The 27,259-nt window shown below is 41.2% G+C and overlaps 1 protein-coding gene across 1 annotated transcript in view; it reads left to right on the top strand.

Moving 5' to 3' along the window:
• Nucleotides 1–27,259, top strand: part of PTPN9 (protein tyrosine phosphatase non-receptor type 9) — a 40,345-nt gene that overhangs the window by 889 nt on the left and 12,197 nt on the right. The window contains exons 2-8 of the mRNA XM_056572709.1: nucleotides 12,380–12,523; nucleotides 14,014–14,103; nucleotides 16,470–16,606; nucleotides 20,721–20,826; nucleotides 21,228–21,338; nucleotides 21,551–21,873; nucleotides 25,770–25,860. Of these exons, the coding sequence (XP_056428684.1) occupies nucleotides 12,380–12,523; nucleotides 14,014–14,103; nucleotides 16,470–16,606; nucleotides 20,721–20,826; nucleotides 21,228–21,338; nucleotides 21,551–21,873; nucleotides 25,770–25,860 (1,002 nt within the window). The remainder of the gene's footprint in view (nucleotides 1–12,379; nucleotides 12,524–14,013; nucleotides 14,104–16,469; nucleotides 16,607–20,720; nucleotides 20,827–21,227; nucleotides 21,339–21,550; nucleotides 21,874–25,769; nucleotides 25,861–27,259) is intronic.

The raw sequence follows: 27,259 nt of genomic DNA, 5'->3' as shown, positions 1-27,259 counted from the left end.
TGGAGATCTGGTCTGATAGGGTGTGGTCTTGTCAAAGAGAGAGTCCGTATAAGAAACTCTAATGCAGTGGTCTTCAAACTGTGACCCTCCAGATGTTGCAAAACTACAACTCCCAGAATGCCCGGACAGCCGTTTGCTGTCCGGGCATGCTGGGAGTTGTAGTTTTGCAACATCTGGAGGGCCACAGTTTGAAGACCACTGCTCTAATGTATCTTATTAGAGAAAAATGCCTCTTTCTATACCATAGCCACTTCTCTTCCCACTTGCACCAATCACTCACCCTCAATTCCCTGCAATATCCACCTTAATGGTCTATTCACACGTACAGTATTCTGCACAGATTTGATGCGCAGGACTTCAAGCTGTGTTCAGTTTACATTGAAATCTGCTGCAGAAAATCCTGCGCATCAAATCTGTGCAGAATAAGGGACGTGTGAATAGACCATTAAAGGGGTACTCCGTCGCTTAGACATCTTATCCCCTATCCAAAGGATAGGGGATAAGATGCCTGATTGCGGGGGTCCCACCGCTGGGGACCCCTGTGATCATGAACGCAGCACCCCCGTTAAAATCAGTCCCCGGAGCATGTTCGCTCCGGGTCTCGGGTCTGATTACCGGCGACCACAGGGCAGGCGGCGTGTGACGTCACGCTCCGCCCCTCAATGTAAGCCTATGGGAGGGGGCGGCAGGAGGGCAACAACCAAGCAGCAGGACCGCTACCTCCGCCTTTGTGCAAGGAGGAGCACTACCAGAGCCCTGCAAAATGACCTCCAGCAGACCACAAATGTGCATGTGTCCACTCAAACGGTCAGAAACAGACTCTATGAGGGCCTGACATCCACAGGGGGAGGTTGTGGATGCAGGACGTTTGGCATTTGCCAGAGAACACCAAGATTGGCAAATTCGCCACTGGCACCCTGTGCTCTTCACTGATGAAAGCCGGTTCACACTGAGTACATGTGAGGCTGGGTTCACATCACGTTTTCAGCTATACGGGACCGCCGGTATGTAATTCAGTTTAATGAGCCGACCAGAGAGAAAAGCTGACTCAAGTCGGCTCACTTTTGGCCCGTATGCGGTTCTCCCACCGGGTTTTAGCTCCCCCCCAGCCATATGTGGTCCCTTAGGGCTGAAAACTTGATGTGAACCCAGCCTGAAAGAGTCTGGAGATGCCGTGGAGAACGTTCTGCTGCCAGCAACATCCTCCAGCATGACCGGTTTGGCGGTGGGTCAGTAATGGTTTGGGGTGGCATTTCTTTGGGGGGCCGCACAGCCCTCCATGTGCTTCCCAGAGGTAGCCTGACTGCCATTAGGTACCGAGATGAGATCCTCAGACCCCTTGTGAGACCATATGCTGGTGCGGTTGGCCCTGGGTTCCTCCTAATGCAAGACAATGCTAGACCTCATGTGGCTGGAGTGTGTCAGCAGTTCCTGCAAGAGGAAGGCATTGATGCTATGGACTGGCCCACCCATTCCCAAGATCTGAATCTGATTGAGCACCTGGTCTGATTGAGCATCTGGGACATCATGTCTTGTTCCATCCACCAGCGCCACATTGCACCACAGACTATCCAGGAGTTGACGGATGCTTTAGTCCAGGTCTGGGAGGACATCCCTCAGGAGACCATCCACCACCTCATCAGGAGCATGCCCAGGTGTTGTAGGGAAGTCATATGGGCACGTGGAGGCCGCACACACTACTGAGCCTCATTTTGACTTTGAGGACATTACATCAAAGTTGGATCAGCCTGTAGTGTGGTTTTTCACTTTTTGAGTGTGACTCCATATCCAGACCTCCATGGGTTGATAAATTTGATTTCCATTGATAATTTTTGTGTGATTTTGTTGTCAACACATTCAACTATTTAAAGATGAAAGTATTTCATACTATTAGTTCATTCATTCAGATCTAGGATGTGTTATCTTAGTGTTCCCTTTATTTTTTTTTTTTTTTGAGCAGTGTATTAAAGTTTAGTTAGGTGAGTTACTCTTTAACTTAAAGCACTCAGATGCAACCAGTGGTCCCATGCTCTGGCAAATAACATCCAAAAAAAGTTAGCTGTACTATGTGTCAGCTTGACAATGTATGTTTTTGATAACATTTTTGTTAAAGGGGTATTCCACTGGAAAACATATTTTTTTTTTAAAATCATCTGGTGCCAGAAAGTTAAACAGATAAAATTGACAGCGGTGTCAGCAGAGAGCACTGTGGTCAGACAGAAAGGAAATTCAAAAAGAAAAGAACTTCCTGTGGATCATAACAGCATCTTGTAAGTACTGGAAGGATTAAGATTTTTTTAATAGAAATAATTTACATAATCCCCGCGTTATAGATCGGGAGCGGACTCATGATGTACACGTACGTCATGGGTCCTTAAGAGGTTAAAGGGGTACTCCTGTGGAAAACTTTTTTTTTAAATCAACCGGTGCCAGAAAGTTAAACCGATTTGTAAATCACTTCTATAAAAAAAATCTTAATCCTTCCAGTACTTTTTATGGGCTGTATACTAAAGAGAAATCCAAAAAGAAATGCATTTCCTGTGATGTCCTGACCACAGTGCTCTCTGCTGATCTCTGCTGTCCATTTTAGGAACTGGAGAAAATCCCCATAGCAAACATATGCTTCTCTGGACAGTTCTTAAATGGACAACAGAGGTCAGCAGAGAGCACTGTGGTCAGGACATCACAGGAAATGCATTTATTTTTGGATTTCTCTTTAGTATACAGCCCATAAAAAGTACTGGAAGGATTAAGATTTTTTAATAGAAGTGATTTACAAATCGGTTTAACTTTCTGGCACCAGTTGATTTAAAAAAAAAAAAAGTTTTCCAGTGGAGTACCCCTTTAATGCTGTCAGTATTTTTTTTTGGGGGGGGGGGAGGGGGGTGTCCAAGGACAAGTCAAAAGTTTTGATTGGTAGGAGTCTGAACTCTCAGACCGCGACCAATCTGTGCACGCCTCTTTTTCCGTCTCGCTGCATGAGACAAGCCCAGACTGATCAAAACATTTTTTAATAACAATGACACTTTAAGGCTATGATCTATAGAAATATAAAAAGAAGAGCCCTAGATCAAAGGCTGTTAGGAATCTCAATTTTGTATTTGCAGTTACTGCTTGGATTCACCTATAGCATAAATCCAATAATTTCATTATAGGGAATCTGTCATCAGTATCACCCACAGGGTTATAGTGTGTGTAACACAGATGAAAATCCTACTTCTTGATCTTCTGTTCATGGCTATATTCTTTGGTAATCCCAGCCTTCTGGATATGGTAAATAGCCTACTTGGTGCACAGTGGCTTCTTCATTGTAACACCTCCTCCCTCTGTGTTGAGCCTGCGATGTTGCAGAATGGAGCTCCACTCTGCAGCATAACTTCTGTCCTCCTCATGCACAATAGCCAAAGCATTGCAAGCTTATCACAAAGGGAGGCCAGCATGTACAGATCTTCAAAGCACTGGACAACACCGTGCTAGGGGGCTAATTACCATATACAGAAGACCAGGGATTACCGAAAAATGGAGCCACGAACAGATCGATAAATATAATTTTCATCAGTGTAACCAGCACTATAACTCTGTACTAACAGGTTGGTTTTGTTGACAGATTCCCTTTAATATATACTCGCTAAACCTGAGCTCCTTTGTATCTGCTAATACAGAAAATCTTTCTTGCATGGGCATATCATGTCACTATAGACCAGGTGGGAAATACATCTGGTTAGCAGAACTAGTTGTTAAAGGGAACCTGTCACCTTTTTAATTTTGCCCCAATGAAATAGATTTATGCAGCGGAAGTCGGTATACTATGACTTTCTCTGAAATGCTCTGGCCATTCAGAGAAATCCTAGTTTTAGGGTACGTTCACACGCGCAGATTTTTTTGCGGGATTTCCGCTGCGTATTTGAAAGTGAGCGGGCTCTTCTCGGCTGTCCGCAGCAGTTTTCCGCGGCGGAATTTACGCTGCGGAAAATCCGCCACAGTCCCTACTGACTTCAATGGGGCTTGCGGCGGATTTTCTGCTGTTTACATTCCGCTGCGGAAAATCAGCTGTGAACAGCCGAGAAGAGCCCGCCCACTTTCAAATACGCAGCGGAAAACCCGCAAAAAAAATTTGCGCGTGTGAACGTACCCTTAGGCTAAGTTTCTACTTGTTTTTTTGTCCTGCAATTTTTGGGTTGAAAAAAATGCATGGAAAAAAAAGCCTGAAAAAATGCCAATGCAATTTCCTGCGTCTGGCGTTTTTTCTGGCGTTTTTTCATCTGTGTGGAAATTGCACGTTGGCATTTTTTTTTGGTACCCAAAATTTGTGGGGTACCAAAAAAGGATGCAGTAGTGATGGGAAAAATATGTATTTAACGAAATTTTTATTTTTTATAACAAAATTTTAATACATTTTTAATAAAGTGTCTGTGTTTCACTTTTTTTCTCTATTTAAATTTTTTTAGGTAGTACAACTACTCCCAGCATGGAACAGACTGTTCCATGATGGGAGTAATAGTACCTGTACTAATAGACATATCGCCCTGGATGTCAGTCGTGACACCCGATGCGATCGTGCATAATATAGCAGAGATGCGGAGCGGCAGTGCCGGAGATCGCTGTGACATATGCATACATCCAATTGTGCGAACGTGTCGGATGATTGGACGTATGTATACGTCCTATAGCTGGAAGGGGTTAAAACTTCAAAACTTTATTCAGGCTTTATTAAAAAGCTAAATAATAATAAATGTGGATAAAAAAAACATAACTGAAACTTACATGTTGTTGCTTTTTTTTTTTTTTTCTACTTTTATTATTATTTGCCTTTATTACATAAGTCTGAATAAAGTTTTGAAGTTCTAATATCATTTGTTGGGAGCTGGAGGATCATTTTGTGTCTCCACAAACATATAAAGAAGCAGCAACCTGACTATACAATTTATTTATGTTTGGTTCTAGTGATCAAAGAATTGTCCTACACTGGGTTGATCATATCTGTTCCCCCATTTGTAACCATTCCAGTTAGAATTGTATTTAAGAGAGATGTTCTTAACATTCGTTCTGTCACATGTCTGATGAAGGGATCTAATAGCGCTTAAAAGCTTGCAATCTATATCCTCTGTTAGCCAATAAAGGTATCATCACTACTTGTCTCCTATATTTCGTAGCAGCTTGTGCTACTCTTCACATGGCAAAATAAAAATATTGCGTCCACAGACCTACAAAGTAATGTATTATTTCTCTCTGTGCCATCATCACTATGAAACTGTATCAGCAGTTTACTAGCGATGTTCCAGGTTACAGTTTCCCTTTCATAGCAACATCTGCATGGAGCTTGTATGTTCCTGCTTTACTTGTTCACAAGGGGTAAAAGCAAGTCACTATTCATTACTCTTCTCCCTTCCCAATCTTCCTTGTTTTTTAATGTATATAGTTATTTCCTTTGGTTTTATGTCTGTGTGGTGACCCACGGTGATGGCGGGACCAGGGAGTGTAGCGGTGTAGGTTGAGGGGGCAAGATGGTATTAACCCCAGGGGCAAGGTGTTATTAAACCCTAATGTTCATGATGCCAAAGTGGTTTTTGGGTTCCAGAACCACACGAACGGTATCTCAGCTATTCCAATGGCTAGGCAGTGGAAGAAGAGTCCACAACCAAGTTATGGTTTAACAGAGGCTTTACTGATTTAAGACACGTGTTATTATCTTCACAGCTAGGCCAGAATCCCAGAGAGGTGGTCAGGAACACAGAAGGACCTCGCAGCATGCTGGGACCAATTATACTTGTAATAGACTTTAGATAGTTGACTTGAGGCTTGACTAGACTGTAGATGTGACTTGAGGCTTGACTAGACTGTAGATAGTGACAGCAGACACAGACCTGACTTACTGGAATGACTGTAGATTTGAGGCCTTCCAAGTACTGGACACGAACACTGAGATCTCTGGTGTTTGCTGGTCTCAGTAAAGTGAAGAGAATTGTAATGGCCGCCCCCTTATATTGAGGAGGGGGGGGCTGAACCAAGACCCATTGGTCAAGCTACGGGTCATGTTAAACTGGTGCCCTCTGGGTAACATTTGAAACATAATCATAACATGTGACATTTCACAGGTCCTTTAGACATTTACTGGAGTCCTCCAAAGGTCCTTTGTACTTACTATACATTGACATACTGACTATAATCCTATTACATTAAATAACACTATAACAGCAGGGGAGACACTGCAGGAGAGCCCCAGGTCACCGAGGGACTCAACATGACAGGGCCTAAGTGTAGTGCAGGACCATGTAGTGCATTACATCTGCTTGTGTGGAGGAGGTGGGAGGTCGATATTGCTGTGATATTGGCGCCGACATATTCTCTTTCAATTGGTTAGTTGTTCGTGGCAACATGGGTTCTATGTTATCCACATAAACCTTTTAATTGTTTATAACGTCATGCTATGCTTTCCGTGTTATCGTTATGTGACATAAAATTTGTGAAAAACCAATAAAAGTTTAAAAAAAGAAAGTTTCCCTTTCATGGCAACATCTGCATGGAGCTTGTATGTTCCTGCTTTACTTGCCTCACAAGGGGTAAAAGCAAGTCACTATTCATTACTCATGCAGCACTTACCTACCACAGTGACCTGCATCTCCCATTTCAGAAACTTCTGGTCACGCACTTTTCTTCCCTTCTTCATGCTTCCGAGATAAGAGCTGCCCGCTTAGCCAATCATTGACTGATGTGGGACACTGCTGCGGCCAGTGATTGGCTAAGTGGGCATTTCCCATTTTTAGTTTTACAACATGCCCGGCAAAATGGGAAAAAAACTAAAATAATATATATTATGCCAGAATACGATTTTAAGTGTCCATAATCTCCTACAATCTTTCCTCATGAGTGCTTGCAGAAGAGGAATTAAGCAAGAGCTCCACGATTGACAGGGACTTGTGATTGGTTACATTTGTAGGTGCCTGCTTCTGATAGTGTAGATTAGTTGGTATATAGAATACAATAGGTGAATCGATTTCCTCTTCCTTAACCCCTTAAGGACGAGCGCCGTAAATGTACGACGCTGCTATGCGTCACTTAGCGCACAGCACCGTACATTTACGGTGATCACCACGTCTCCAGACACGGTGATCAGGCCAGGATTGCTGCTGTTATCTTACAGGAGCCATCCCAGCATATTGCCCAGGGGGGTCCTGAGACCCTTCCCTAGTCGGCGATCGCCGTGATTCGTCCGTCAATTCAGACCGGCGAATCACACTGTTTTTTCGGGCAAGTCGGTTCTCTGGTGACTTGGGATAGGAGTGGGGTGGCAGGGGTGCCACCTCCTGCTATGCCCTGCGATTGGCAGGGGGGGGAGGGTGTTAAAGTTGAGATCCCCCGCTCTGCCCACACCTGGAAGGGCCAGATGTTACAGAACTACAACTCCCAGCATGCCTGGACTGTCCTGTCTGTGCATGCTGGGAGTTGTAGTTTTGCAACATCGAGAGGGCCACAGTTTGGAGACCACTGTGCAGTGGTCTCCAAACGGTGCCCTTCCAGATGTTGCAAAACTACAACTCTCAGCATGCCCACACAGTCCAGGCATGCTGGGAGTTGTAGTTCTGTAACATCTGGCCCTTTAGATGTTGCAGAACTACAACTCCCAGCATGCCTGGAAAGTCTAGGCATGCTAAGAGTTGTAGTTTTGCAACATCTGGAAGGGCACAGTTTGGAGACCACTATACAGTGGAGTCCAAACTGTAACCTTCCAGATGTTGCAAAACTACAATTCAAAGCATGCTTATACAGTCCAGGCATGCTGAGAGTTGTAGTTCTGCAACATCTGGCCCTTCAGATGTTGCCGAACTACAAATCTCAGCGTGCCTGGGCATGCTGAAAGTTGTAGTTTGGCAACATCTGGAAGGCCACAGTTTGGAGACCACTACACAGTGGTCTCCAAACTGTTCTCCTCCAGTTGTTGCATAACTACAACTCCCAGCATGCCCCCAACATGAGGCACACTGGTTGGGAAACATTGTCTGTTTCCTAACTCAGTGTTTCCCACCCCTTGTGCCTCCAGCCGTTGCAAAACTACAACTCCCAGCATGCACTGACAACAGCTGGAGGTTTGCCCCCACCCCCATGTGAATCTACGGGTACATTCAAACGGACAGGGTTTTACAGCGAGTTTCCCGCTTTAAGTTTGAGCTGCGGCAAATTTTATGCTGCAGCCCAAACTCCCAGCGGGAAACTCACTATAAACCCCCACCCGTGTGAGTGTACCCTAAAAACACTACACTACACTACACCTACACAAAATAAAGAATTAAACACTACATATACACTACACACCCTTACACTGTCACGCCCCCCCCCCCCTAATAAAAGTTAAAAAATGTCTCGTACGGCACTGTTTCCAAAACGGAGCCTCCAGCTGTTGTAAAATAACAACTGCCAGTGTTGCCGGACAACCATTGACTGTCCAGGCATGCTGGGAATTTTGCAACAGCATGAGGCACCACTGCTGTAGGGTATTTTTGGTGGTTTAAGCAAGCGCCATGCTTGCATCCGGGTCCACCCCTATGCAAAACCCTAATTTAGGCCTCAAATGTGCATGGCGCTCTCACTCCGGAGCCCTGTAGTATTTCAAGGCAACAGTTTAAGGCCACATATGGGGCATTTCCGTACTCAGGAGAAATTGTGCAACACAATTTGGGTTGCTTTTTCTCCTTTTACCCCTTATGAAAAGGTAAAATTAGGGTCTACACCAGCATGTTAGTGTAAAAAAAATAAAAAAATAAAATATATATATATATATATATATATATATTACACTAACATGCTGGTGTTGCCCCATACTTTTTGTTTTCATAAGAGGTAAAAGGAAAAAATGACCCCCAAAATTTATAACACAATTTCTCCTGAATTCGGAAATACAGGGCTCAGTGGTGAGAGCGTGCTATGTACATTTGAGGCCTAAACTGGTGATTTGCACAGGGGTGGCTGCTAGTCACAGCGGTTCTAACTTAAAAGTAAAAAAGAAAACACCCACATGTGGAAACTACACCCCTCACGGATCGTAACAAGGAGTATAGTGAGCCTTAAACACCCCACAAGTGTTTGACAAATTTTCGCTAAAGTTGGAAGACGTGAAAATGAAAAATTTGATTTTTTTCACAAAAATGCTGGTGTTACCCCAAAGTTTTCTTTTTCACATGTTACCCCAAAATTTGTAACCCCATTTCTTCTAAGTAAGGAAATACCCCTAAAGTGCTCTGTGGGCGCACTACAGGGCTCAGAAGAGAATGAGCACCATTGGGCTTTAGGAGAGAGAATTTGGCTGGAATTGAAGGCCATGTGCATTTACAAAGCCCCCATGCTGCCAGAACAGTGGACCCCCCCACATGTGACCCCATTTTGGAAACTACACCCCTCACGGAATGTAACAAGGGGTGCAGCGAGCGTTTACACCCCACAGGTGTCTGACTGATTTTTGGAACAGTGGTCCAGGAAATTTGCACAGCCCACTGTTCCAAATGCTCACTGCACCCCTCATTACATTACGTGAGGGGTGTAGTTTCCAAAATGGGGTCACATGTAGGGGAGGGTCTACTGTTCTGGAAGCACTGGGGCTTTGTAAAGGCACATGGCCCCCGACTTCTATTCCAACCAAATTCTGTCTCCAAAAGCTCAATTGCACTCCTTCTCTTCTGAGCCCTGTAGTGCACCCACAGAGCACTTTACATCCACATATGAGGTATTTCCATACTCGGAATAAATGGGGTTACAAATTTTGTGGGGCTTTTTCTCATATTACCCCTTGTAAAAATGAAAAATTATTTTCACGTCCAACTTTAGTAAAAATTTGTCAAACAACTGTTGGGTGTTAAGGCTCATTGTACCCCTTGTTACGTTTCTTGAGGGGTGTAGTTTCCCAAATAGTGTGCCCTTCTGAGCCCTCTAGTGCACTCACACTCACTTACTCGAGAGAACTGGGGTTACACATTTTGGGGGACATTTTCACCTATCCCTTGTGAAAAGGAAAAATTAGGGGTAATATCTTCATTTTATTGAAAAAAATAAAATTTTTCATTTTCACATCCCACTTGCACGAAAGTTCGTCAATCACCTGTGAGGTTTTAAGGTTCACTATACCCCTTTTTACGTCCCTTGAGGGGTGTCGTTTCCCAAATAGCATCCCATGTGAGTGCTTTTTGTTGTTCTGGCACCATGGGGGCTTCCTAAAAGCGACATGCCCCCTAAAAACCTAAAATTTCAGCAAAATTTGCTCTCCAAAATCCCATTGTTGCTCCTTCCCTTCTGCACCCGCAGATTACTATACATCCACACACAAGGTATTCCCATACTCGAGAGAAATTAGGTTACAAATTTTGGGGGGCTTTTTCTCCTTTTACTCCTTGTAGAAAAAAAATATGGGTCTACAAGAACATGTTTGTGTAAAAAATGAAGATTTTGAATTTTCGCCTCTATTTTGCTGCTATTCTTGTGAAACACCTAAAGGATTAACAAACTTTCTGAATGTCATTTTTAATACTTTGGGGGGTTTCTATGATTGGGTCCCTTATGAGGGATTTCTTACAGAAATACCCCTCAAATCCACTTCAAACTTAACTAGCCCCTGAAAAATTCAGATTTAGAGTTTTTCGTGAAATTTTGGAAAATTGCTGCTATACTTTTGAAGTCCTCTAGTTCAAAAAGTAAGAACATGTCCACATGATGCCAACATAATAGACATATTGTATATGTGAATCAATAAATAATTTATTTATGTCGTATTTATTTCCTTACAAGCAGAAAATTTCAAAGTTCGAAAAATGTGAAATTTTAAAAAATTTCATGAAATTTTGGAATTTTTCATCAAGAAATGATGCAAGTATAGACAAAATTTTACCATTAACCTAAAGTAGAATATGTCACGAAAAAATAATCTCTGAATCAAATTCATAAATTAAAGCATCCTAGAGTTATTAATGCTTAAAGTGACAGTGATATTTTCAAAAAACTGCTGCATCCCTTAAGGTCAAAGTGGGCTGCATCCAGGGGTTATCCAGGAAAAAACTTTATTTATTTAATTTTTTTTAAATATCAACTGGCTCCAGAAAGTTAAACAGATTTGTAAATTACTTCTATTAAAAAATCTTAATCCTTTCATTACTTATGAGCTTCTGAAGTTGAGTTGTTCTTTTCTGTCTAAGTGCTCTCTGATGACACGTGTCTCGGGAACCGCCCAGTTTAGAAGAGGTTTGCTATGGGGGATTTGCTTCTAAACTGGGCGGTTCCCGAGACACGTGTCATCAGAGAGCACTTAGACAGAAAAGAACAACTCAACTTCAGAAGCTCATAAGTACTGAAAGGATTAAGATTTTTTAATTGAAGTAATTTACAAATCTGTTTAACTTTCTGGAGCCAGTTGATATATATATAAAAAAGTTTTTTCCTGGATAACCCCTTTAAGGGGTTAATGTATAAGGGTACGTTTACACGTACAGAATCTGCTGCATATTTTTGCTACATATTTTCTGCAGCAGATTTTGCTACCCATTAAGGTTAATAGGTAGCAAAATCTACTACGCAAAATATGCAGCAAAAATATGCAGCAGGTCCTGTACGTGTGAACGTACCCTAAAAACGAATGTAAAGTAAGAGCGGTGGGTGTTACCTAAAAGTTTTTACATTTTCAAAAATATAAAAGTTGATATGACATTTGACCGGTTGATAGAAGCTACATCTTGAGTTGACTGTTCCGCCTTTTTATACAAAAGGAATCATTAGAATTTTTATTTTTATTTTTTTTTGCATTTGTACCACTTCTACATAGGGTTTAAAAGTCACAAATTAAGGTTTATACCTCTAGCCACTTTTAAAAAGGAAATGTGGGCAGGGTTTAGTGATCTGCACTTAATTAATTAGTCACTTTTACTCCAATTTACAGTAGTTGTTGTGTATTAACCATCATTTGTAATAAATCTGTCCCAAAGTCTTACATTTATGACTTTGCAGTCAAGTTACAGCAAAATCTTGATATTTTTGACAATGTCTGCATATGAGGTACAGATGCCAGTTTTATATGACTATATGTAAATATTGTTTTTGTCCTTCTGTTCTTGTTATGGGCAAATAATGTCTTTTCTATGCATGCACCATCCGCTGTCTGTCAATCTTCAACCATAATACCTATTCCTGTCACCGAATATCACTTGGCACCTCACTATTCTGCCAATTAATCATCTACTCCAGTGCATCATGCCATTCAGCCAGTAGCATATATAGACAACATGCTGTTTATCCCTCGTTGTCACTATTTATGCCTCTATTTCCCAGCATTGTTTACTGTGTGCTGTAGAACTCCCAGGCCTTCCCAGTCTCGGATATTTTTACTCACCCGTGTTTTTTTTCCCAGGCCACTCAGCGGTTCCTGCACGAGATGAATGCCTGGACTTCCTTTCACTCTGTGCCCCCTCTCTCCTGGGACGTTGCTGTGAAGTTTCTAATGGCAAGAAAATTTGATGTCGTCCGAGCAATTGAACTTTTCCACTCGTACAGGGTAAAAGATTGAATGTGAAATGTTTATTTCTTAATATTTATTCTTCACATTATATTCCATATATACATTTCATGTCAAATTACTGTGTTATTATCCTGTTTTAAATAGTTTTTATAAAATTTTTAAGATAATACCAAAAATATTCAAACATAGAGGAAAAAATGACAAAGAGAATATGTTTTACAAGTAATTTCTCATTATGCTTTTCTTGGGTTTTCTATAGGTTTCTTATTTATAGTCTCTTTGTAGTAACTTACTACACAGATGGTATGCCATGCTGGTATATTAATGAACTAAACTATTCTGTGTGTTTCTATAAAACTGTGTTAGGCTGCATGCACACCACGTTTTGTACATACGGGTGCCGGATCTGGCGGGGGGAGGGGCAAACCGGGCGCTCCCGTATCCCAGCCGAACCAGCCCGTGACTCCATTTACTTTAATGAGCCTACCGGAGTCAAACAGTGACTCCGGTCGGCTCAGTTTTGACCCGTATCCGGTTTCGGACCGGACCTAAAACCGTAGTATACTGCGGTTTTAGGTCCTGTCAGGAAACCGCATACAGGTCAAAACTGAGCAGAACGGAGTCACCGTTTGACTCCGGTTGGCTCATTAAAGTAAATGGAGTCACGGGTTGATTCGGCTGGGGTACGGGAGCGCCCGGTTTGCACCCCCCCCCCCCCAGATGAACGGCACCCATATGTACAAAACGGGGTGCCGTTCTCCTGGGGGGGAAAAAAAAAGTTTTGTGTACAATGACTGTATGATGTGTATATATTTTAGTGATCCAGACTTACAACCTGTATTATAGTCCAGATCTACTTTCCTGGTTTCTGTTAGTTGTACAAAAAATTGTGGTCGCCAATCTGTGGTCCTGGCTGTCAGGGCATACTGGAATTTGTGGTTTTGTAACATCTGGAGGGTCACAGATTGAAGACCTATGTGCTAAAACAAAACTGTTGACCTGGAGATGGAGAAGACAATTGCTTATGGTCATTGACTGGACTGGAGAAATAATAGGTAATAATTATATTTAATTGTACAGTGCCAACAGATTCCGCTGCGACCCCAACAGATACCTAAACCAACAATGCTCTGCTTTTTGGTGTGTGCATTTATATGGGAATGGTGCCCTCTGGAACCGATCAGGCGTGGTGCGGAGAGAGGAGCTGCCCAGGCCAGTGGTAGGGTGGCCAGTCAGTCCTGCATTGAGAATGGCACATCTATGGAGGGGGTGGGAAGGATAAAAAATTAACAAGAATATTATGGATTGGTTGGGAAATGAGTTTAAGGGCAATAAAATGAATAATGAGCCATTGGATATCCTGAACTTCAGGGGCCAAGGTCAATCGGGCAAATTTCTAGTAGTTTATCTACCATTTGCAGACCCACATCTGCTAACAGAAAAGAACACAGTATTGTTGTATATTGCATGTCAATGTTATAAAGTGTTTTTTTTTTTTTCATAATGACTATATTTGTGTCTTCCAGGAGACACGTCAGAGAGAAGGGATTGTAAGACTAAACCCACTGAAGGAGCCACTGCTGTCTGAGTTGCTAAGTGGAAAGTTTACTGTGCTGGTGAGGCATTTTTTTTGTTCTTCTTTTTTTTTCTTTGTTTTATTGAACAATAAAAAAATCAGTAAAAAACTTGGTGGAACGCCCCAACAAATGTGCACCGATAGAAAATTTGTGACTACAGTATCTCACTTAGGGAAGCAGGTTACGTTTAACCCCTTAACAACACAGGACGTAAATGTAAGTCCTGGTGCGGTGGTACTTAACGCACCAGGACATACATGACCGTGAGCATCGGAGCGATGCTCGGGTCATGCGCGGCAGGTCTCGGCTGCTGCTAGCATCCAGGGACCCGCTGGTAATGACCGACATCCGTGATCGTACGGATGTCTGCCATTCACCCCTCAGATGCTGTGGTCAATACAGATCACGGCATCTGCGGCAGTGCGGCACTTAATGTGGATGATCGGATCGCCCACAGCGTTGCCGTGGGGGTCCGATCATCCATAATGGCGGACGGAGGTCCCCTCATCTGCCTCAGTCTGTCTTTCGGTGTCTCCTGCTCTGGTCTGAGATTGAGCAGACCAGAGCAGTAGATAGCCGATAATACTGATCAGTGCTATGCCCTATTAATAGCACTGAACAGTATTAGCAATCAACTGATTACTATAAATAGTCGGACTATTAAAGTGTAAAATAAATAAATAAATAAATGAAAAAAAGTGAAAAAATTTAGAAAAATTCCTTTCCCAATAAAAATCTAAATTGTCCCTTTTTCCCCATTTTACCCCCAAAAAGTGAATAAAAAAATAAATTTTAATACATATTTGGTATCGCCGCGTGCGTAAATATCTGAACTATTAAAATATAATGTTTACGATCCCGTATGGTGAACTGCGTGAACGTAAAAAAAAAAAAAAAAAAAGTTCAAAATTGCTGCTTTTTTTTATAACATTTTATTTAAAAAAAATTGATAAATGTATTAGAAGTTTTACATATGCAAATGTGGTATCAATAAAAAGTACAGATCATGGTGCATAAATTGAGCCCTCATACTGCCGCTTATCCGAAAAAATAAGTTATCGGTCAGCAAAATAGAGGGATTTTAAACGTACTAATTTGGTTAAAAAGTTTGTGATTTATTTAAAGCGGTACAATAATAGGAAAGTATGTTATAATGGGTATCATTATAATTGTTCTGACCCACAGAATAAAGAAAACACGTCTATTTTACCATAAAGTGTACAGAGGGAAAACAAAACCTTCCAAAATGTGCAAAATTGCGGTTTTCTTATCAATTTCCCTACACAATTAGTATTTTTTTGGTTATGCCATACATTTCATGGTAAAATGAGTGATGTCATTACAAATGAATACTAGTCACGGAAAAAACAAGCCCTCATACTAGTCTGTGGATGAAAATATAAAAGAGTTATGATTTTTAGAAGACGAGGAGGAAAAAACGAAAACGTAAAAATAAAATAGTTGAGTCGTTAAGTTCCAAATGGGCTGAGTCCTTAAGGGGTCAAAGGTAGTACATACATTCCGGACATATTCTGGATAAGGGCATCAAACAGCAGAGAATAAAGAAATAACCATGTGTGAACAAACAGGAGGCAGAAGTGCATCTCAACACTATCCTGACATTATTACACTTAAAGGAGGGTCCCTAGTCCCATCATGTAGTACATGTTACGTTTAACGGCTGTATCTGATTACGCCTAGGGGAGGAGGCGGGCCAGCAAAGCATCCCTAGCTGCTCGGAAGGCAGACACTGTGTACTGAGTGATGGCGAAGGAACACCAGGTCCCCCACACCTTGTTGAATTTCCCGGGGCACCCTCTGTGTTTAAACACCTTCTGCTTGAAATAAATCACTGTATTCACCAGTCACCTCCATGCAGATAAAGTGGAGGGGGCGTAGGTCCATCCACCTCAAAGTTATAGTTTTCCGTGCCAGGAACAAAGCTTTCCTCATAAATATTCTAGTGTGCTTTTCCATTGGCATGGACATGGACAGAACAAAAATCAGCACCATTATAACATCACTCCAAAATGAGGACACAAATGGGCAGCTCCACATGAGGTGGCAGAAGTCCACCCTTGGAGAATAACAGCGATGACATGTGTTCACTGACAATCTACCCATACGGCAAAATCTAAGGGGGGAGGTTGCTGCTGTGTATGACATATAACTAAATAATGTTATTGTTGGCAGCAGGGGAGACTGTAGTATGAGATTACATCACTCCACTCTTTCTCAGATATAGCTTACATTGTTAGGGGAACCCGGGGGTGTTTGGTGACATTAGATGTGTAGAGGTGCCCCTAGGTGAGACTTACTTTTAACATGAGCTACAAATCTTTGCTTAAGTGATGCTTAAATCATGTTAAGATGAAATTGATATATTTTGCCACTCTTTCCATTAGAGTGTACGGGCCCCTACTGGAGCCTCCATTGCGATCTTCACTGCTAAACTTCACCACCCAGCAAGAAAGAACAGTAGAGAGGTGCAGCACACCGTACTCCAGGCTCTCTTCTACCTGTTGGACCGTGCTGTGGAGAGGTAAGAGAACCAACAGTAAACACACCAGATAGTACCGTACATTAGTTCTGCTCTATACACAAAACAGCTCGTGTTTGCTAATGGGAAAATTGCAGGGTATTCATAATCCCAACAGAGGAGATCCTACAAGCTGTCCAGTAGATAGAAATTGGGACCGTGAAGTTTTCACATGTTCACATGGGCCTGCTTTAGCCTCCTAAGACTGACTTTGCTGGGGGCAGCAGTGGAATGATATTGAGAGAATGTTCTTGGACTACTTATCCAAGAAGTAATGTGCTAAGCTGCCACCCGACTTATGTTACTTTCAGGAGGCAGACATATAAACTACAAAGATGGCCCCATTTCTGAACAAAGTGACCACATAATTAATTTAGGGTAAATTTACACAGGAGAGTACTACTGCAGGTTTACCTGTGGGTTTGTGCAGGAACGTATCCACAGTGGAATACAGTAGCAGGCATTTAATAGCATATAAAGGTCATTCACATGCTGCAGCAATTGCCAAATGACAATTGAACTGTGGTGCTAATTTTAAACTCCCAACATATTGATTTCTATTGTGAATTTGCACCATGTTTCATCCTTCTCAAAGTAGCCAGGTTGATATTTGCAGGTAAAGTATGCACCAAAATCCACATGCCTGCCACATACCGACCTGTCCGTATATAGTGTCTGTTGTATTTCAAAATAAAATACCTATTACAAAGAAATGGAGTGTCTCAGCTGGACCACGCTTTCTCACAATAAAGGGGTATTCCACTGGCCAGCGTTCGGAGGTAAATGTTCCGAACGCTGTTTTCGCACTGCGGGGGTCGGCTACGCCCCTCGTGACATCGCGGTCACACCCCCAATGCAAGCCTATGGGAGGGGGCGTGACGCTTGCATTGGGGGGGGCCTGAGGGGCGTGGCCGACCGCCGCAACATGAAAACAGCGTTTGGAACATTTACTTCAGAACGCTGGCCAGTGGAATACCCCTTTAAGGTTGTAGGTCAGGTTGCACAGTATTCAGTCAAATGTTATAGCTGAGATAAGCATAAGGTGAAATCCTGTACTACACAGTGTCCATTGAAAGGAATAGTCTTTCCTATAATGCATGGTCACATTGGGTCTACAGAGCAGGAGGCACTTGTTTATGTTTCCATAACCCAGACTGGACAACAATAAGGCATTCCCTTTATGAGATTTATCTGTATTCAGACATGCACTTATGATTTTTCCGGTCATGCTTACAAAAAATGTTAGAACAATTTTTCATATAAGAGATTTACAATGTAAATGCCCCCTTATAACTGCTGCATAGTTTTTCAAGACCTATTAGGTGTTCAAATTGAAAGAAAATGGACACATATGAAAAAGTGAATAGGTGGAGCTAGTAGACATAATCAGAGTAATCTTCTGTCAATCCATTGTAGGTGGTAATACATAAGGCTAGTCTGGCTTTAAAAGGAAAGCTGGTAAAGAGTACAGAACCCCTAGAGAATTCTGATGAGTTGGGAACTTAAAGGGGTATTCCAGGCCAAAACTTTTTTTATATATATATCAACTGGCTCCGGAAAGTTGAACAGATTTGTAAATTACTTCTATTAAAAAATCTTAATCCTTCCTATAGTTATTAGCTTCTGAAGTTTTCTGTCTAACTGCTCAATGATGATGTCACATCCCGGGAGCTGTGCATGATGGGAGAATATCCCCATAGGAACTGCACAGCTTCCGGGACATGAGTCATCAGAGAGCAGTTAGACAGAAAACAACAACTCAACTTCAGAAGCTAATAACTATTGGAAGGATTAAGATTTTTTAATCGAAGTAATTTTATAAATCTGTTTAACTTTCCGGAGCCAGTTGATATATAATAAAAAGTTTTGGCCTGGAATACCCCTTTAAGCAAAACACACAGAAAAAATTCAGAAGCAGCACATTATAAACAATATGATGATATAACATCGGCAAAGCAAAATATATCTATTGGATCAACCTGAAATTATGTGTGTGCGAAATTATACCAAAAGGCTGAAAAACATGGGTGCAAATAGGCAATTGGCATGATAGGGCTAGCCACCAGGATTCCAGACATACCTTTTTTTTTTTTTTTAATCCGTATACTAATTAGTCCATTAGAACATCTCAAATAATGTATATCACAATTCATATTAGCATATTAACATCATTATGTCCACTTAGCCTGAAAATTAAGTACCAAGTACTCTACTCCAAAAGCATTGTACACCCAAAAAGAATGTAGAGCTTACACTTGATTGCATCTAAAAAACCTAAATTGTATAAAACATAATTTAAAATACAAATGAGATTTCACAGACAGGGTTCACCAATATAAAGACATGAAGCTTAGGGCCCAGTATTATTGTATTGTACATGGCATTATACCATAAATTTCTAGACTATCGATAGTTCACCAAAGGTATAGGATATCTTGTGCAACAGTACACCAATTATTCTATGCTAGATGTGGGATTTTATGTGGCCAATATGCCCTCAGTGTGAAAAGTATCCCTTCTTAAATCCTGGCTGGCCCACTGAACTTTGATCCTACTAGTATATTTACCAAATGCATGGATACCCATGAATCCTAAATGTGCTCACCCATTGTACTGGTTGCCGCACTGCTCCACTACCCCTCCGGATTTAGGAAGGGATACTTTTCACACTGATGGCATATTGGCCACATAGAATCCCACATCTAGCATAGGATAATGTACTGTTGCACAAGATATCCTATACCTTTGGTGAACTAGCGATCGTCTTGGAACTTATTGTATTGTACATAGCATTATACCATAATACTGGGCCCTAAGCTCCATGTCTTCATATTGGTGAACCCTGTCTGTGAAATCTCATTTGTATTTTAAATGATGTTTACTAAAAAAAATTATTTTTTTTAGATGCAATCAAGTGTGAGCTCTAGATTCTTTTTGGGTGTACAATACCTTCTTTATCAGCATAGTCCTTCCCAGTGCCGAAATATAAGCTTTTTTGTTATCCGGCTTAAAAGCTCAGGGGAAATTCCCCAGCATGGCAAAAGCCCAGGTAAGTCCAGCCTATGTCCTCTTCATCACTGCCCCATGGTCCCCTTGCATCCACTTACCCAATTTGGCTGACATATAGATAAAGAGGACATGGGCTGGACCTGGACTTTTGCCATGATGGAGAATGGCCCCGGGCATGTGACCCTTATTTGCATAATAACAAAAAGGCATATGTCTTGCCACTTAAAAGGACTATGGAGATAAAAAAGGGTGTGCCCAGGACAAGATGACTTGCCCTATCTATCTATGTGCTTTTCACATCCCTAATTTCTAGCTGATAGGTCCCCTTTAAATTAATATAGCTAACTTGCCCCTCTATACATTTAATGTATTAATAACAAGAGTAATATCAATAAATGAGTATATTTATTGTGTCAAAGAACAATCCGTAAATCTAACGGGTCTAAATGTGTAATTTAAATAACAAAACACAAAGCCTGGAAGTAGATGTACTGTATATGTGTGTATGTTTACTGAATATATTGTTTTTGAGGTCTTCAGGTAAAAAGTCAAGTGTGTGGTGTACAAGACTGAAATGTAACTGTCAAACTAAAGGAAACACTAACCTAAACTAATACAGAAATATACCACCTCAACTTCCCATCAAAACAATATTACGTCTATTAGCATAGCTTTTATAGATGTATCATTATAGGTGTATTTATTGGGGACCATTCTTTCCTAAATCATTTGCATGTTGTGTTTGTTCACTTTTGTAGTTATTGAACTTAAAAAGATCTTCCATGGGGGATGCTACCTTTCTTTTAGATCTCAGTGACCAATTACATCTGTTAAACCCTTTATCGTGTCAGCTAAAGAATAGGCATACACCTAATCTTCTGTATAATAATGGGATGTCAATGGCCAAGGATGCCCCAAATGTACTAAAGTGTTTTCTTTATTTGATACTTACGTAAAAGTTTTGATGTAACATAATGTCATGCCAGCACACAGCTCACTCTCTTCCTATTGGTACTTACAACCTGAGGATATGGGTGATTAGTGTTACAATATCCGAGTGCTACATGTTTGTTCAGTTCTAGACTAGCATAGTGCACTCTCGCTGCAGTGTCGACACACAGAGAAATGGCCTGGTGTTTATCTATGATATGGGGGGCAGTCAGTACAGCAACTTTGAGCTGGAATTAAGCAAGAAGATCTTGAGCCTGCTGAGGGTGAGTGTATTCTTCATTCATCCATTTGCCCTGCTAAACACATCCTTATTCCAAATCCAAGCTAGGACGCCCTTTCATCCACATTTTCCATAAAGTATGAAAGCTTTTGCTAGTTTTAGCATTTGGCCCATCCGAACTATCTGTAAAAGAATGGACATTTCCTACAGGTCACATTGTTCCAATCCCCAATGAACTGTGAGAACATTTTCAGTAACTTCAAACCCATGTTGTAGCTCACATATTTTAAACATATTTTCCACTGACGGAAATATTGAATCTTCTAAAACAAAGTTCTAAAAGCTTTACATAATCCTAGTTAATTTGCCCAAACCCAAAATGCAGTCATAAACATATATATTCTTGTTGTTTGTTTGTGAGCAATGTCTGTGTTCTTATGTTAGGGTGCATTTCCTGCTCGGCTTAAGAAAGTCCTGATTGTTTCTCCTCCAGTCTGGTTCAGAGTTCCATATTCTATTATCAGTCTACTACTTAAAGAGAAGTTAAGAGAGAGGGTAAGTCTACTATATTGGGGTACACTTCCAAACAACATTCACCCACATTTCACAGTACATCTACAAATTTCTAATATTTTGTCTTTTATGAGAGTTTGGGAAATGTTTATTATTATTATTTTTTTTTTTTTTACAAAATCTCCTCCAACTTAAAGCTTTATGTATTCCTTGCATCCTTTTGTACATAACTAACAATATGTTTCATCCTTTAGGTGCACATGGTGAGCATGGGTGAACTTCTTGAGCACTTGCCTGCACAGTGTCTTCCTGAGTCTCTAGGTGGCTTACTTCCATGGGATCCTGGTTCATGGAACTGCCTTCTCCTCCCTGCCCGTGCCGGAAAACCAGATCCTCTGGATGAGGTGGTACTGGTGCTGGCAGATGGGCAAAACGGGAGTGTACATAAACCAATGGCAGGAAGCATGACTTTGTCTGAGCTGAAGGAACATACCAGCTCTTTAGGGAGACGTGGAATTTATGATGAATATGAAGCTATAAGAAATGAGCAACCAGAGGGGACATTCTCAGCTTCAATGTAAGCACGAAGAAGGTCTGCTATACAGCAGGTGAAATAAATATTGAACACTTCACAATTTTTATCACTAAATATATTTCTAAAGGTGCCTTGACATTTTCACCAAATGTTGGTAACAAACCATATATATGTGAAACCAAGTAAGTAATCCATATATACAAATAAACCAAAACAAATAAGTTCAGCAATAAGGTTATGTATAATAACGTGAAATGACACAGGGAAATTTTTTTGAATTATTTAAAAGGAGGTGCAAAAAGACACGGAAAGCCAAGACAACAGCTGAAATCTATCAGTAATTAAAAAGCAATTAAGCCCCTTGTCAGTGCTTATTAATATCAGCTGGTTCAGTCCCAACTGATGGCCACAAAAAGGTCTTATTGCCAAGGTGTCACATAAGACACATCTCATAATCATTAAAAATAAAGAGCTGGGTAAAAATAAAGACCTTTGCAACCTAATTGTTGCAAAACCTAACACTGGTGTTGGTTACAGGTGCATTTATAAGATTCTAAATGTTCCGTGAGTACTGTTGGGGCCATAATAAGTAAGAGAACAGACAATCATTTTACTATAAATTTGCCTCGACCAGGTGCTCCTTACAAGATTTCTGACAGAGCCAAGGGCCACTTGTGAAGAGCTTTAAAGGGGTTATCCAGGAATAGAAAAACAGAGCTAATTTCTTTAAAATATGCTCCCCCTCTGTCTCCAGGTTGGGAGTGGTATTACAACTTGGCTCCATTAAAGGAAACTGTCAGCAAGTTCACCCACACTAAACTCAGTACATTGGGTTATAGTGTGGGTGAACAGGAGTCTGTAACATGCTCACTTACTTAGTAAAGTTTTGTTTAGGGCAAGTTTGTGTCCTCTAAAGTGTCTGCCATCCATCCCGGTTTTGCATGCAGCAGGTGGGTCCCCCGCCGGCAATCTCACTTTGGGTTCCGGAGGCAGGCGCCCAATTCCCCCCCCCCCCCCTTGTTGCATATTAATTTCTTGTTTCTCCACGTTCTAATGACGTGGCGTTAACCACCCCTCCAGAGCGCTGCGATCTGGCTTCAGTGCGCATGCACGGTTTTGTTTTACACGGCTCTCTGTCCTGATGACGTGAGAGCTGTGCGTCTCCAGAATCTCTGCGCCGTGAAACTGCACATGCGCTCTGAAGCCAGATCGCAGCGCTCAGAGGGGCGGATAACTCCACGTCATTAGGACGTGGAGAAACAAGAAATGAATATGCAACAAGGGGGCGGGATTATGGCACCTGCCTCCGGAACCCAAAGTGAGATTGCCGGCGGGGGACCGCCTGCTGCGTGCAAAACCAGGATGGATGGTGGACATTTTAGAGGATGCAAACTCGCCCTAAACAAAACTCTACTAAGTGAGCACATGTTACAGACTCCTGTTCACCCACACTATAACCCAATGTGCTGTGTTTAGTGTGGGTGAACTTGCTGACAGTTTTCCTTTAACTTCAAACTGAGCTGCAGAACCACACCCAACCTGGAGACAGACAGGGAGCTTTTTTTGAAAGAAATTGGCTCTTTTTTCTATTCCTTGATAACCCCTTTAAAAAGATCTGGATTTAACAGATACTGTTGTCTCAAAGAAAATAGTAAGTAATTTACTTACTAGAGATGTGCGAAGTTACAGTGATTTGATTCGTCACAAACCTCGCGGCTCGGCGGTTGCTGACTTTAGCCTGCATAAACTAGTTCAGCTTTCAGGTGCTCCGGTGGGCTGAAAAAGGTGGATACAGTCCTAGGAGAGAGTCTCCTAGGACTGTATCCACCTTTTCCAGCCCACTGGAGCACCTGAAAGCTGAACTAATTTATGCGGGCTAAAGTCAGCAACTGCCGAGCCGAGAAGTTCGTGACGAATCGAATCACTGTAACTTCGCTCATGTCTAGCACTTACTATGGCCTGTTTTCTCGCTCACCACACAAGATTTAATTGCTGAATAAAAAGCATGTTCAAGTTCATTTAAAGTTTGCTGCACAACATTTGAAAAAGCCAGTGAAATACTGTGAGAATATAGTGTGGTCAGATGAGTGCAAAATTTGGATGCCATAATCCACACTATGTTTGGAGGAGAAATGGCACTGCACATCACCCTAAATACATCATACCAATAGTGAAGTTTGGAGGTGTAAACATCATGGTGGGGGGCGGCTTTTCAGCAAATGGTACTTGCAAACTTCACATAATTGAAGGATAAAAGGGCAAATTTACTGAGACATTTGTGACAATTATTTGCTGCCATCTACCAGGATAATGGAGATGAAACAAAGGTGAATAAGAACACAACCAATGAAACTCTCAAATTGATTCCACAAAAGAAAATAAAGCTGCTAGAATTGCCCAGCCAGTCACTTGACTTGAATCCCATTGAAAATTTTTGGAAAGAACTGAAGATCATGATTCATAGAAGAGGCCATTCTTGTGTGGAAGAATGAGCCAAAATCAAACCAGAGCAACGCATGCGCCTAGTTTCTCCATACAGTAGGCACCTTGTAGCTGTCATTACCAACAAAGCCTTTTCTAGAAAGTCTTAAATAAATACCAGGACGCGTGTTCAATACTTTTTCCCGGTGTCATTCCACATTATTACACATAACTTTAAGTTCTGAGCTTTTGTTTTGAATTCTTTGTATGTATGGGTTACTTGTGGTGTTACCAACATTTAATGAAAATTTCATGTCGATAGCACCTCTGGAAGTATAGTGACTTGTACAATACTTATTTCACCCGCTTTTATATATGAGGTCCATCTATATGTTTATATATAAAGTAAGGACCATTCACATATTAAGTATGTGGCCTTGTTGGGCAAAATGAATATTTAGAAGTATAGTGGTGTGGTGAACCTTCTGACAGGTCAATTTTATTAAAACTGTATTTGGAGAGCAGAAAGGACTACAGAGAGCACAATCACATGCAGAAGTCCATATATTACAATCCAATACAACAGTTCTCAGTATTTTTCAGTGGCTGTAGCTGTAATGTATTTTGTTACTGACAGGGTGTGAAACTAAATAAAGAATGAAGTGTAGTAATCCAATAATGTAGATAGAAAAGATTATAGAAAAGCTTGCACTCACCGTCTTCTTAGCTTTTCATGGCACCAACATTCTGTGTGGCAGGGAGATATTCCGATGTGGGCGATCAGAGGCTAACAGCCGTTTTCGCACTCAGCCGTGTGCTTCTTCTGGCCTCAGAGGCTGGAAGAAGCACACGGCCTACATGACTACTTAGCCCAGAATGAGCAGAGATTGACATAAATAAATAACAGGTTATACTAAAACTAGTCCCACAAAATTATATGAACCTGCTCAGCTCCTGCTGTTTTATAAAATAATGGCCCTGATTTTCTTGGAGTGGAGTATAGTTTTCTTTGTGGGTTTTAATCCCCTATAAGTATTTTTCCACAGTATTTACTAAGGTTATCCTACGTTTTGCACTTTTCTCAACATTTTGCTTTTTTTAAACATGCTCTGGTCTGCAGGGTTTTCCTCTGCTCAAATCCGCCATATTTTCTGTGGAAACCTTAGTAAATATTTTGGGATTTTTTTTAAATGTCGGGGCCACACCGATATTGGCACAAGTATATTGGGGGAGATTTATCAAAACTTGTGAGAGGAAAAGTGAGCACTTGCCTATAGCAATCAGATTGACTAATTTGTTTTTAAATTGGCCTCTGAAAACAGCGATCTTATTGGTGTCTATGGGCAGCTGCTCCACTTTTCCTCTGCACAGTTTTGATAAATGTCCCCAACTGTGTTTCTACAAAATCCTGCGCAAATTTTCCATCATGTCCAATAGTAACACAGGATATCACGCTTGTATCTTTGGAATTCAGTTTTTTCTTTTCTATATAACAACTCCCTCTGCTCTGTTTATAGGGCTGTCGTGAATCGGGATCGGAATCGTTATGGAGATGTTCCTTGTCTAGACCAAACAAGAGTCAAATTAAAACGTGTCAACTGGCATGACGTAAATATCAGTTGTTGTTTAAAAGCAAGCTTGTGATCGTAGATGGAGATTTAGGTTTTGTCTTTTACTGATTGGAGAAAAATGTACAATATAATTTATTATACAGTTTTTTTTTTCTTTATTAGTATAGTATGTACTGGTGTGGTCAAAGAAAGTGAGATCACTTTGATCATAAAATCTATTTTAAATAAAAATGGGACAGATGCAGGGACTACTGCTGGAATACTGTAATATATATATATATATATATATATATATATATATATATATATATATATATATTTTTTTTTTTTTTTTTTGCATTGAGCTTGACTGCACGAGGTACAGTTTAAAGACTTGGCCTGCTTTAGGGAGGTGTACAGTAGGCACTTAAATTTTTTTTTTTCCAAGATTACAAATTATCTCCTGTTGAAGGTGGGGGAGGCTCAGCACACAAAGGTGTGTTTGCCAGGAGCACTTTGCCATCCAGCATCTTTTCCTGCTTATTCCTGCCATAAAATGTGGCTTATGATCACCAGAAGTCGCAAAAGGGACTCTTAGGTCTTGGTCGTGCTGTCTGTCTTCCCCCACTCCCCAACAATGGCAGTGGAAACTCCATGCTTCTTGTCCTTTGGTCCTCCAAAACTTAAAACAGACTCTTGAAAAGTACTTTACACTGAATGCCACAAAAGGTATTACTCTTTGTACTGGTGAAACATGGTGCTTGTTTCAAAATGGAGAGAGAATTTAAACTTACACAGTTACTCTGTGAACATTCCTCCACTGAAGATGTACAGTTGGCCCTCTTTAAAATAGAAGACTGCTTGCTCTCTCCTAATGGAATGGGCAAAGCTACTCTCGCCAGATGTTAGCGACACTTTTATGAATATTGCAATAAATGTGGCAGGTCACTGGCTTGGTCACTCTGTGCTCAGCAAGATCAGTCTTATATCTCTGCCATTTCCTCCTCTTCTTAAACACGTCTTCATCTTTCTGAGGCTATAGGGGGAGATTTATCAAAACCAGTGCAAAGGAAAAGTTGCCCATAGCAACCAATCAGATCGCTTCTTTTGTTTTGCAGAGGCCTTGTTAAAAATGAAAGAAGGGATCTGATTGGTTGCTATGGGCAACTGGGCAATTTTTCCTCTGCACAGGTTTTGATAAATCTTCCCCATTGTCTGTGAATTTTGGAACTTCTATCCCTCTTCTATATGCTCTTACTTGTGCTTATCAGGGTTGCCTACTTTCACTAAAGTGGATGTTGAGAAGTTGGAGTCCCCTCTCTTGCAAGCAGAATTATGCCAGGCCATTACTCAGATGGGGAAGGCACCAGGAGCGGACGGTCCTTTCCTTCCATTCCGTAAAGCAACGCTTGATACACGGAGTCCCCACTTCCTATCTGCATTTAATTATGTGGCAT

This window comes from Hyla sarda, chromosome 4, assembly GCF_029499605.1.
Source record: "Hyla sarda isolate aHylSar1 chromosome 4, aHylSar1.hap1, whole genome shotgun sequence".
Lineage (NCBI taxonomy): Eukaryota > Metazoa > Chordata > Amphibia > Anura > Hylidae > Hyla > Hyla sarda.
Note: the sequence above shows the minus strand (reverse complement) of the source record. Positions and strands in the feature narration are given on the sequence as shown.